Genomic DNA, 12,200 nt, shown 5'->3' on the forward strand with positions numbered 1-12,200 from the left:
ACAAGTAAACAATAATAAACAACAACTTTCATAATAGACAAATTATAATTCAAACTACTTTAAAAGTCAAGAAACATTAAGCCATGAATGTGTAAGATGAAAAATCATGTAGGAAATCAGTTGATAGTTGCATATATATTGAATCAAGAAGATATTACAACCATTGTCTTAATGTTGCCGTTCTCCTCTGACAAGACCAAGTTCCCACACACTTCTGCTAGCATTCCATGATGGCCTCAACAATAATAGTTTTAAGGCTCTTCCCTTTAGGCTTCACTCCAAACCAAATCACACTTCTCCCTCACACAAGTAGAGAGCTACAAATATGAATAGCTCGTTGTTTACTCCAAACCAAAATAGCACTAGCACACCAACATTAACACTAGCTTGTGCTTGGGAAGAAGGGAGGTTTATATAAGATGAATGGATGGGAGATGGATCCTCTTCTCATGGGAGAAGTTCTTATCCCTTGAGTTAGTTCCATCATTATAGGGGAAAGGATCCCAAACTGACATCCTCGACCCCATCCGACCAAACCATTTACCATACTTCTGTTACGAAGTTTCTAGAGTTGGAAGCTTTAGCTCTTAATTTAAAAAACTTTCCATAATAGGACTGGACTGACTGGAACACAGCTCAATCGCTCCGGTCAGAGCTAGGGACAGTGCTAATTCCTGCATATTGGCGCGAGGAAGACAAGGGCCATTAGTGTTGGTCTTGTAAATAGGGAAAAACAGAAGTTTTAGGGGAAATGGTGAAAAAGGGAATTGATCTGCTCATGAAGAGGGACATAATGGGGGTTTCTTCATGAAGGGAAAGCATGTGGAGATTCACTGTACAGGTCCTCCAGGATCAAGGAACGGGGAGTACAGGGATAGTGACAAAATGTTGTGTAACATGAAGTAAACACCAACAACCAGCATATGTTCGAGGAAAAAGCGTAGGCACTTAAGGAATGGGAAGAAGTCATTGCACGTAGTTAGTAGTTCGAAGCAGCAATAGAGCAGGTCTATACTGAGTTTCGCGAGCTCCAAATCCCAGTAGACGTGGCCTCCGCAGAAAATATCCAGAAGTTAGCTATCATGGTAAAAGAATCAAAGAAGGAAATTGGTAAGGTTCGCTTTGAGCTGCAGCTATAGATATCAGAGCTCCAACTTAAGTTGCAGCCAAACACTCCTCTGGAAGTCAGAGAGCGGTGCAAGGTTTCTATTAAAGAAGATATGACTACACTAGAAGCTGCAGTCAAGGATTACACAGAATTGTTTGAACATACCATGGAATTGTGGAACTCGTTGCAAGAAGATCCAACCTTGTAGAAAATCAAATCATATATCTGAGAAAAGCAATGGCAGTTTGATGATATCAAAGCTATAGCATGGACCTTATCACCAGTGCAAAGTTTCACCTGATTACAGGAAGGGAAGTTCATCTAGACCGGAATTGATGAGCTGTGTTGGAAGGCATCCATCATATCTTCAAGGACGCAGCCCGACTGTAGTGTGCTTCCCAAATTAGCTTGGCACGCTCGGTTGAAGGAACACAAAGGTGGACCAGGTAGCATAATAATGTGCCCTGGTATATGGAGGTGAACTCTGGATCATTTTTGTATTGTTGCGCCCATCCAGAGGTCTCGTGGCCACAAGAGTTGAGAACAATAGTCAGTTTTGCAACTGGGGGCCTGTTGAGGCAGAGTCCACAACATGATTGGTGCTACCCTTTTTGTATTTAATGTTCAAATGGAATTGTTGCACGTATCTAGAACACTTCTGATAGCGATCGTTTTGCAACTTCCCTTGTGTCTGTATAAACTAAATAGGTCAGTGATTGGTGTGGATGACCGTGTCCTTCCCCAAAATGTAATGCTTCCATTGTCGGCAAGCATGCACATGGAATACATCTCTTTACCATAGGTAGGGTACTTCTGAATTATATCAGAAAGTTTCTGACGATGATAGTCCATTAGATTCCCATATTGGGTGAGGACTACACCAATAGCATAGTCATAGGTGTTTGTCTCAAGTTCAAATGGTTGTTACAGATCTCGTAATGTGAGCACCGATGTCAAGTAGAGGCAGTGCTTCAACTCAACGAACACCTTATGTTGGGACTCAGACCAAAAAAAAATTGCTTTCACCCCACCCTTAGTAATCTGAATCAAAGGACAAGTGATATGGGAGAATCCTAATATGAACCTCTGATAAAAAATTTCAAGGCCCAAAAAGGTGCAAATATTTGTTAAGGTGGTCAGGGTTGGCCAATCCCGAATAACTTGGATTAGTCATATCCACGTGCACACCAGTTCATCTATCATGTAACACAAATCTTGGACCTGACTCATGCCAAAGGTGCATTTCTCCAAGTTGGCATACAGTTTTTGTTGCCGAAGGGTTCGAAGGACTTGTCGAATGTGTTTCAAGTGTTCTTCCCAACTCTTGTTGAAGATGAGGATGTTGTCCAGATAAACAAGCATGAATGAGTTGGTGAAGGGCTGCAAGATGTCATCCAATAGCCTCATAAAAGTAGCAAGGGAATTGGTTAACCTGAAGGGCATAAATAACCATTCAAAAAGGCCTTCCTTGGATTTGAAGGCAATCTTCCATACATCTGTGGGCTCTATTGGAACCTAGTGATGTCCAAAATTCATATCAATCTTGCTGAAATACTTGGTCCCATTGAAGTGGTCCAGAAGGTCATCAATCTGTGTGATTGGATACCTATTCATGACAATGATTTTGTTTAGTGCCCAATAATCAATGTGAAGCTTCCAGGTCCCATCCTTCTTTTATATAAGTACAATCAGGCTCCCACAAGGCAAGGAACTTGGTCGGATGTGCCCTTTTGTAGAAAATCTTGTATTTTCTACTTGATCTCTTCATTTTCCATAATGGAGCGACAATATATCGGCCCATTAGGTAGAGGTGCTTCAGGAGTCAGATCGATCGAATGCTTGACCTTAAATTTAAAGGGTACCCCAGTGGGTGACAAGAAGATGTCCCTGTATTCTTCCATGGCCGTATCAACCTGCTTCTATTGCGTGGAGAAACCCTTCCCAGTGGTCATGGATGTGGCTACGATCTTCCCCTTACTTTGAGAGTGAATCAGAAAGAAAATAAATTTCCCATTTTGGAGATGATATTACTGAATTTCTTAGTAGAGACCAAAGAGATGATGGTAGGCGAGGCTGCCTCCGGTATCTTGTATAAGTTATTACCCAAAGAAATAATAACAAAGTGAGGTCTAGAGTCATATACAACATGTTGCTTCCACAAGTATGGTTGTCCTAATATTACATCACAAAATTAAAGAGGAGAAAGATCACACAATACCTCATTCGTGAAGGGCTTAATGCTACATGGAAGGTGATAGTGTTGGCTAACGCGAAGATCTCATCCTTGGTGAAGCCACCCGATGGTGTACGACTATGGATGTGCTACAATCAATAGGCCCAACCCCCTTACGACCTTTGTTGAAATGAGGTTCTTTTGGCTCCCACTGTCGACAAAACTGCAGTATAGAACACTTCATCCACATCTGTCAGTGGAATAGGCATTCCCCCTCCTCTGGATCTTCAGGCTCAATCTTCTAGATCTTGGTGGTGGCCACAGTAGCACTGGGCTCTGCGTCAATGATTTGCTTCCCTTTTTCATTCCCCTTGTCGGTGTGAATCAAAGTCGAAACATGTGTCTGATTCAAAACCCTTCAACTCGGCCACCAGTGATTTCTTGGCCCAACACGCACTTGTGTTATGAGTGGAGCTCTTATGGAACTCGCACCACTTTCCCTTGTCCTTCTTTATTTTCGTGTTGTTATTCTTTGCTTGCGGCTTCAGCGGGTTATCCTGGGTTTCCCCGCCTTGGCTTTTTCCTTTGCTATGCGGTTTTGGGGCACCTTTCCCCTGCTTCGAATTCACAGATCCAAAGTCTTTCTTTTTTTTGTTTAAACTTATGCTCAATCTTGACAGTGTATATGTATGTCGTGTCGAGCGAGGAGATGTCCATGAACTCCATATCGTCATGGATGTACATGTGTAGGCAATGGCAGTACTTGAGTACCCAATGCTGCTCAGAATCCTTAATACCCAACTTCGTACGGAAACATTGGTAAACTATGACACCTCTTGGTCCCTTCCCTGTTGCAGCGTGATCCACTTTGTGTATTTATCCTCATATCTCTCGACAAGGTAATACTACTCCTTGATGGCACCCCGGAATGAATTACAAGTGGGTGCAGCTGAAAATAGTGAGGGTGTACTTTCGTCCTTCTTCTCACAGTAGATTTCCCACTAGTCCTTAACATGGGGGGCATCTTTGAGAAGTGCTAAAATAATATTTTCCTGGATGGAAAAATCATGAACAAAAAAATATCCTTCTAGCATATTTAACCTTTTTTCTACGGCGTTCACATCTTTTTGACCTTCAAATATGGGGATGTCAAAGTTAAGTTGTACCTTGAAGGGTGTGGCGCTTCTAGAGTAGCTGCTGGAATGATATGCGTCGCCTTTGGGTAGTCACTAAAGGGTCTGGGAAAAGTTGTCCATCATCATGTTCCTTTGTCATTCGAGCGCTTTTTTAAGCAATATTTTGAAAGGATCTCCCGCCCCTTCATCTTTCTTCTCTTTCGCCATGGGAGGCTGTCAGGATTTGCGAGGCTGGGCTCGTAAAGGTTTGACCACTTCGAGCCCTAACTCCTTATATCCCAACCTCATTGGGGACATGCAAAGAAAAATAAATAAAGAGAAAACCCCTCGGATACCATTGATCCAAACTTAAAAAGGAATGCAACAAATTACATATATAACCATAAATATAGAGATGCAGTAGAAATAACACTTCATTTCATTAATATCAAATATTGAAATATGCTTACAAACATAATGGAAATAAGACTAGCTTGACTGATGTTATCTTATCTCTGAGAAGAGATGTAGTACTACATGCCTCTAAATTGTGTTACAATGGGGCTCAAAGACCTATTTATTATTGAGAAGCAATGGAAAACCCTAAACATCCAAAAACTTAACCCTAGGAGATGAAGCGCCAAAACTATGGGCCCCGTTTTAGTAAATTGGTACATCAACTTCCCCAGGTCGTAACTTTGGCATACGATCTCCATTTGACGTGCACAATACCTTGTTTAGGGCAAAAAAATGTCGTTTATGGCCTCAAAACGGCTCCGAAAGTTCAAGACCCGAAAAACTACCAAAAATAGTAAATTGTGCTACAATAAACAAAACTGAAAAACTGAAAGAGACAGCGGTGGGGGGGGCCAATGGAATAGGTGGGTGACCACCAACATCCACCTGGATCACCATTTGTCTTTTCTTCATTTCCATGACTGATCCTCAACCGTCCCTACTTTTGAAAATTTGCAAGGCTCTAAAGGATGACTACATTAACTTCTGCTTGCTTTTCCTCAGCTTTGGCAAGTCTTTCCTATGCCTCAACCAACTTGTTATTATCTGCCTTACAACTTCTGATTTTTTCCTTCAAACTTCTCAGTGTATCTACTATATCAGGAGAGTACTCTTCTCCTTGCTGATCAATTGACCTTTCCCATTCCACTAATTTCATATCAAGCCTGTAAGGGGAGTCATTTGAATTGTTGTCCACTAATATTTGATGTTCTATTTCCTGCAATCATACCATGTTAGATAAACCAAATAGAAGACATAATCAAGATCATAGCTCAATGTATGTCAGTGGAGGCTATCCCATCTACATAACTCAATCCCTATTAGTACAACACATTATCACAAGTACACTAATGCATACATGAATATAATAACCATAACCGTCTGTGCAGGCCAATCCAAATTAGCATGATACATAATAATATCAAGAACTTAACCACAATGACAATAATCATCATACATATGACTACAATGCATATAACAACAAGTTAACTATCATGCATGACTAGCAGATGCACTTGCATATGACTGCACTAATCAAATAACATCTATCATGCATGTATCCACAACAATAATAGAATGAAAGGCATGCATATAACTTCGATGCATATAAAAACCATTCACCATCATACTTGCATGCCCAACACACAAACCTTTATGATTATCTACTTTTACTCTGAGGTCTAGTGCTACAACCTCACTTTGATACCAATTTGTAACGCCTCCTCCCACATCTACCCACTTTTACCAGCTTGGCAAGGTAAACATGACAATAATGTCACTATGATATGACTTGACCTCCAATTTCCAATTATGGAAGTGGGGCTGACACACTGACAACTTATAGACATTCCTCATGGACTACAAACCACCCAGGAGCCTGGAAACCACCCCAGGTGATCAATCCCTAAGATAGATTTATTTTCACAGGGGTAACTCCCCAACAACATGCACAACACAACATCAGTGCATTTATGAGGTCCCAATCACATGCATAGACCTGCTTCCATGTAGTTATGACCCAAAAACTCTATTTTTTGTCAATGGTTCTAAGATCTTATCCACTTATTTAGGCTAGCCTCTAGACCACTACACAAAACTGCTTGTAACATTCCAAAAACAAAAACAAGATGATGACAAGGGCAACCAATCAAAGCTCAAGCAATAACTTGACCCAAACATGCCTAATCCATGATATACATTTCATCGAACATATAGTAAACATAGAAGCTACATGTCATGAATGCATATCTGATCATAAGAGTTTGCACTTCATTGAGAATCACCAATAAGGTCTAATACCCTCTCAAGATACTTGTAATAACACTTGTTATTCCATTCATTCATCAACCATCTAGCAACTCATCAAAACATGTCAAGAGCCATAGATAGAATATATCATATAACCAACATATAAACAAAATGGAAACCATGGAAAATCAACCATAAAATCACCAACATAATCACTATAGTGCTTATAGATCACAATAGGAAATTATCTCATACTAACGTATAAAAATGTCAACCAAGTCAGGGACTTCCACATACCACCAGACCATAGATTTAGTTGAACCAAATCTCTCTTTCATTCAATCACCCCTGTGCCACATTCCAAGCATGAATGTGGGAGCATAAAAGATAAATCAAACCAAAATCAACCAGGGCTTCTAGAAGCCAAACCACCTCAACCCTCAACCATAGTGATCTCACCTATACGATCCAAAAATCACTAACATCAACCACATCGGTCTCTACCCAAGTTGTCCAAGGTTCCAAGAACTAGTAACTCAACCCATAGCTAAATGAGGGCTCTAGAGTGTTTGTTCCAACTTGTGACTCCAATGACTAGTAACTCAAACCCCAACGCTCTAGAGAATTTGTCCTAACCTGCAAGCTCCAGGAACTAGTAACTCAGCCCAAGTTGTTCTAGGGCTCCAAAGTGTTTGTTCCAATCCACAACCATAGGGAACCTAAGAACCAATTAGAAAAACAAGTGGAAAACCCACAACACCATAGCTATCCAGGAAATGACAAGGCAAGGCTGAAACCACTTTCAATCTAGGAAAATCTCCATGCCAATGACAACACATAACTGAGGAAGCACATGCATATACCATGCATCCAAAAATCAACAAGGAGATCACACATGCAACCTGTTACCTGCAAATTAAGCCTATTGTAGTTGTTGATCCAACTGTCTCCTTGCACTTCCTTGCTTTCCCTTTCTTGCTTCTCCATTTTCAAGTGAGTGCTCCAATAATGCTCTAATTGTGCAAGAGTGTAAGAGAGCCAAATGCTAAACTGACAAAAGTTGTGCAAAAGCCATGAGTTGATTCTTTGACACCTTTTTATCATTGATATCTCCTTTTTATTCATTTTCCTTTAATTTCCCTTGCATGCAAATCTTTGTCTCTTCATCTTTTTTTCTCCTATTTTCCTTTATTTTCATAATTAAATCTCGTTTATTGTCTCTTTGTCTTTGCCAATTTTCATAGCCATTAATAAGTTGCAAGTGATGCCCATTATGATGTTTTAATCACTATTCAGCTTGGAATATGTATCCCATGACCTTGGTCTTATTTTTATTTACATGAAAGATCAACCAAGGGATGTTACAATTATACATTGCTATATCTAAATAAAACTAATTAAAAATTAAAAATATTTATTTATTAAATTCATTTAATTAACATTAAAAATTTTAAATTCCATCTTTTCTATTGACAATATATTTTTTTCAATCACTATACATCCCAACAAAATATAATATGTTATACTCTTCTTATTATAATTGAACTCATCACGATCATGAAATAACACATAATCATTAATTTAAAATCACTTTGTTGTTGGTAAATTCGATTGTCCAACACAATGGTTGTAGGTAATGTCCATGCCTTGAATGGATAGAATAAGGAAATTCTTAACTAGGGAAATATATATAGTATGGAAGTAGAAATTTATTTTGTAATGCATTTATACAACATTTAAACCGATAATTAACGCACAACTTATAAGAAAGGACAAGAGTTAGTGCATTATTAATTCAACTTTGAATCCATTGAATGAAGGAATGAGGGAAAGTCTTGTAGGTGTTTAGCAACTCAAAAGTCAAACACTTTTAGTGACTGAACTATGGGGATTAGTTCATAAGGTTCACACAACCTAGAACGACTTGTTGATTATTAACATGGAATAACATCTAGTACCAATAGTGCTTCTTTACTAATGTTTCTAGTGACCTAGTAACACAACACTTAATTATTCTCTCCATGCCACCAATCAAGCAATTGGAGGATTGAGCTATGGGTTTCTTCCATCTATTCCATTGAATAAAAATAGGTGATGACATATGTTTTAAATTATAGGAACATAACACTTAGTCTTAGTAATTCATTGACCACATAGATTTTCAATGCACCATAAACATAGAGCATTTTTATCCATGTAAAGCCCAAATGGAAAAACCAGATTTTATGGAGATTTTATTATGTAGGAATTGATTAGAAAAGGGTGGGTTGTACACAGATTGGGTGTAATATTACTCACTGGTAGGAAATTTGCAGATGACTATGGCTTAACAAAAATCTTGTCTCATTATGGGACCAAGTCAATGTCTTATTCTATTATGATCATCAAGCATACTGCTTCCTTGAGCTCTCATCTCTGTTATTTTCTTTCTTCATTTTCTCCTCTTTGTTAAATGCCCCACTTCTTCATCACAACCTTCATTTTTAAGGGGCTACATTGGAAGGTCAACCATCACAATGGTTCAATCCAACTTCTAAGTAAATTTTTGGGCATTTCCTCACTTTGCTGAAAAAAAAAAAAAAAAAAAAAAAAAAAAAAAAACGTATTATAAAATTTGCAAAGAAATGGTGTTGAGGATTCAATTCGGGACTTGCCTCCATTCCTTCATTCCTCCCACATGCATACCCATGATACCAAAAACTTTAACATTGTTAAATATCCTTTACAAATACATCTCTTCTCCCTTTGTGATCTTTCAAAATATTTTTGTAAAATTCCTGCTAAATTATTGTAGCTTTTACTTCTTTTACTTTGGAGTCCATTCTAATTGAACTTCATATTTATAGGATTTCATGTTTATGTTTTCACATTAAAGAGAATTTAATTTAGTAGTTGCATTCATAATTTCTACGTTTAATGAAATAGCTATTGAAATATAAAGCAAGGAATTTCAATACAGTAAGAATGATGATATGAGGTACAACAATGTTTGTAGTAATCGGTACCTCGTAGTAAAGTATTCAAGGCTAAAAAATGTTTGTGGCACCATATAAGGTTAAATAGCCTAGAGTTCAAAAATCCCTATAAATGAATATGAGTAGATTGATATTTTATTCTCACACACAAATTTTATTTGTTGCTTAATAATAATATACATTTTTATTAATTAATTAATTAATTATTATTTTTTTAATAATAGTTCAAAATAGCAAGGCGTATTCCTTATAACCATACAATATTGTTTTTACATTTTTATTAAAAATATAAATAAATTAAATATAAATATTGAAATTCACATCAAAATATGTAAAAAAAAAAAAATTGAAACAAAATATCATTCATACTTTATCTTGGAAAACCTTAAAATACAAAAAGTGTAAACAATTTTCCATATAACTAACTAAAATAAAATTTATCAAACATATAAAACCAATAAAACTGGTCAACCATATAAAGCAAATTTCAAATATATTAATCTTGAAACATTAATTAGCATAATAAATCTAAGCTTGAATTATAATCCCAAACCTTTTTTATAAATTAAAAATATTAATGAGCATAATAAATTTTGAGAATCTATTAGTCAACGTAATGAATCCTTACAAAACATCCAATAATTGGTTTCTTTCTTACCTCACATACAATCTAAGCTTGAAATATATCCCCATTATAAAAGATATTAATTAGCATAATAAATCTTGAGAAGATATTAATCAACGTAGTGAATCTTCACCAAGCATCTAGTGATGGTTTAACTTCTTACATCGCATACTAACTCCACATAATTCCTATTCCTTTGATATAAAATTAATTAATAAAATTTGCTATGGCATTCCCATTCCCTTCCTTCAATGACACTATTTATGAAAATAACGTTTAACGTATAAATCTTAACCAAAATTAGGGTTAGTGGTTTTAAATTAATGTTGTTCTCAATAACACATATCTTGAAAGAAAAGAGGGCAGGCATAACTGGCCGCAACCCACTTTAACGTGTAAAATTCATGTTCGGTGCAAAAATTCGTGTAGGATGGATGAATTTTAAAGGCAGAATGCATAAAAGCAGGGAAGAGAAAAGAAAGAAATAAAATTATTTTAATTTTTATGAGGTGAAAGATAGTTTATTGGATAGATTTTTTTTTTTTATCAAAGGCGTCTCTCTTGCTCAGGAAATCAAACTGTAGATTGAATAACTTCTTAACTGTTACAGCAATGGATGAATGCTCAAACTGAGACGATGGATATGGTCCGTTAGCCCCATGTACCACTACAACAACAATTTATTTAATATAATACTCAATGTTATGGAAAATAATCGAATTATGGATGAAGGGAAGAAGATAGCGCCAAGAGAGTCGAAACCTGTTCCTTTGTCAATCCATGGCGAAATCACCATAGTGGGGACTTGAACCCCTAACCTGTCGAATTTGAAAAAGAAGGGGTCGAGGCCGATAACGTCGTCAGGGCTAGGCACATCCTTCATAGGTGTTGGAATGTGATCGAAGAATATGCCGTGCTCGTCATAAGTTATAAGGAACAACGTCTCATTCCACTGAGGGCTGGATCTGAGCATCTCGTACACCTCCTTCATGAATTTCTGGCCCTCGGCTACATCGTGTGAAGGATGGTCATCGTTGGCGAGGAAGAGCTTGGAATGCATGTAGCGCTGCTCCACAACCACATAATTGGGCAACTTCCCATTCCTGGCATGGGCCTTGAATTGAGCCGAGTAGGAGTGGAAATCGCCAATATACTTGAGTTTTCTGAGATTTCTGTAGAATAGAGTGGCCGAGATGTTCTGGTAATAAATCCCGAACGAAAAACCCGACTTGACTATTGATTCAAAGATGGTTTTCTGTGGGTATCCGTTGGCCAACAGCTTGGGATATTGTTGGCGGCTCCATGGGAAGTCGCAGAATGAACGTAGAGTCTGTTGGGTTGAGTCAAGGCCGGTACCAAATCAAAACACCAATCGAATACTGCGAACTCACTTACGAGAGTGTTATCTACAGGAACAACCTCAGGTCTGAAGCCATTCATGATAGTCTAAGATATGTTGGGACCCCCCAAGGAAGTCACCTGCTGGGCGAATCTGTTCATGGGTGTAGGATCCACGGAGGTGTTCTCGGAGCCAAAAATCCGGTCTCGTATGGCCTGAAACGAGTGCCCCAGATTCGGATCCACATACTCTACCTTGTCTTTGAAGAAAAGACTCGCGGAAAGATCAGTGGTGGATATGGGATTTGACTACTGGCCGATAACCCCATCGATTTGTGGATTCAGCGGCTTCATCCACAGCCAAATTCAAAATAATGTGGGCGGGCATCGATTTGTGGATTCCGCCGCTTCATCCACGGCCAAATTCAAAATAATGTGGGCGGGAAAATTTCAAAACTTGTTGGGAAAATTTAAATCTTGGTAGTGGTTTAAATTAATTCAATTCACATTTATCATGCGCATGGGGATGATGCATCTCACATTGGCATAAGTCATGGATCAGTTCACATGTATCATGCACATGGGGATGATGCATCTCACA

General features: G+C 38.0%; 1 protein-coding gene across 1 annotated transcript; it reads right to left on the reverse strand.

Annotated features, from left to right (window-relative positions):
- Positions 1-5,432: 5,432 nt before the first annotated feature.
- LOC149176325 (non-specific phospholipase C2-like) lies at positions 5,433-11,987 on the reverse strand. The gene is made up of 4 exons (XM_089421437.1): positions 11,913-11,987; positions 11,741-11,815; positions 11,055-11,591; positions 5,433-5,630 (listed from the first exon to the last, which is right to left on the reverse strand). Exons 1-4 carry the CDS (start codon positions 11,985-11,987, stop codon positions 5,433-5,435), a joined length of 885 nt encoding a protein of 294 aa, XP_089277563.1.
- Between the last annotated feature and the right edge of the window lie 213 nt (positions 11,988-12,200).

This window comes from Pinus tabuliformis, chromosome 4_1 (assembly GCF_031772625.1).
Source record: "Pinus tabuliformis cultivar Carrire ecotype Pingquan chromosome 4_1, CPIR1, whole genome shotgun sequence".
In the NCBI taxonomy this organism is placed as follows: domain Eukaryota; kingdom Viridiplantae; phylum Streptophyta; class Pinopsida; order Pinales; family Pinaceae; genus Pinus; species Pinus tabuliformis.

Excerpts from the sequence above, each read along its gene's own strand:
- LOC149176325 (XM_089421437.1), bottom strand. The coding sequence starts at position 11,987 with ATGCCCGCCCACATTATTTTGAATTTGGCTGTGGATGAAGCCGCTGAA. Across the intron at positions 11,816-11,912 it reads ATCGATGGGGTTATCGGCCA|GCCATACGAGACCGGATTTT; the intron begins GTAGTCAAATCC and ends CACTCGTTTCAG. Across the intron at positions 11,592-11,740 it reads TGAACAGATTCGCCCAGCAG|ACTCTACGTTCATTCTGCGA; the intron begins GTGACTTCCTTG and ends TCAACCCAACAG.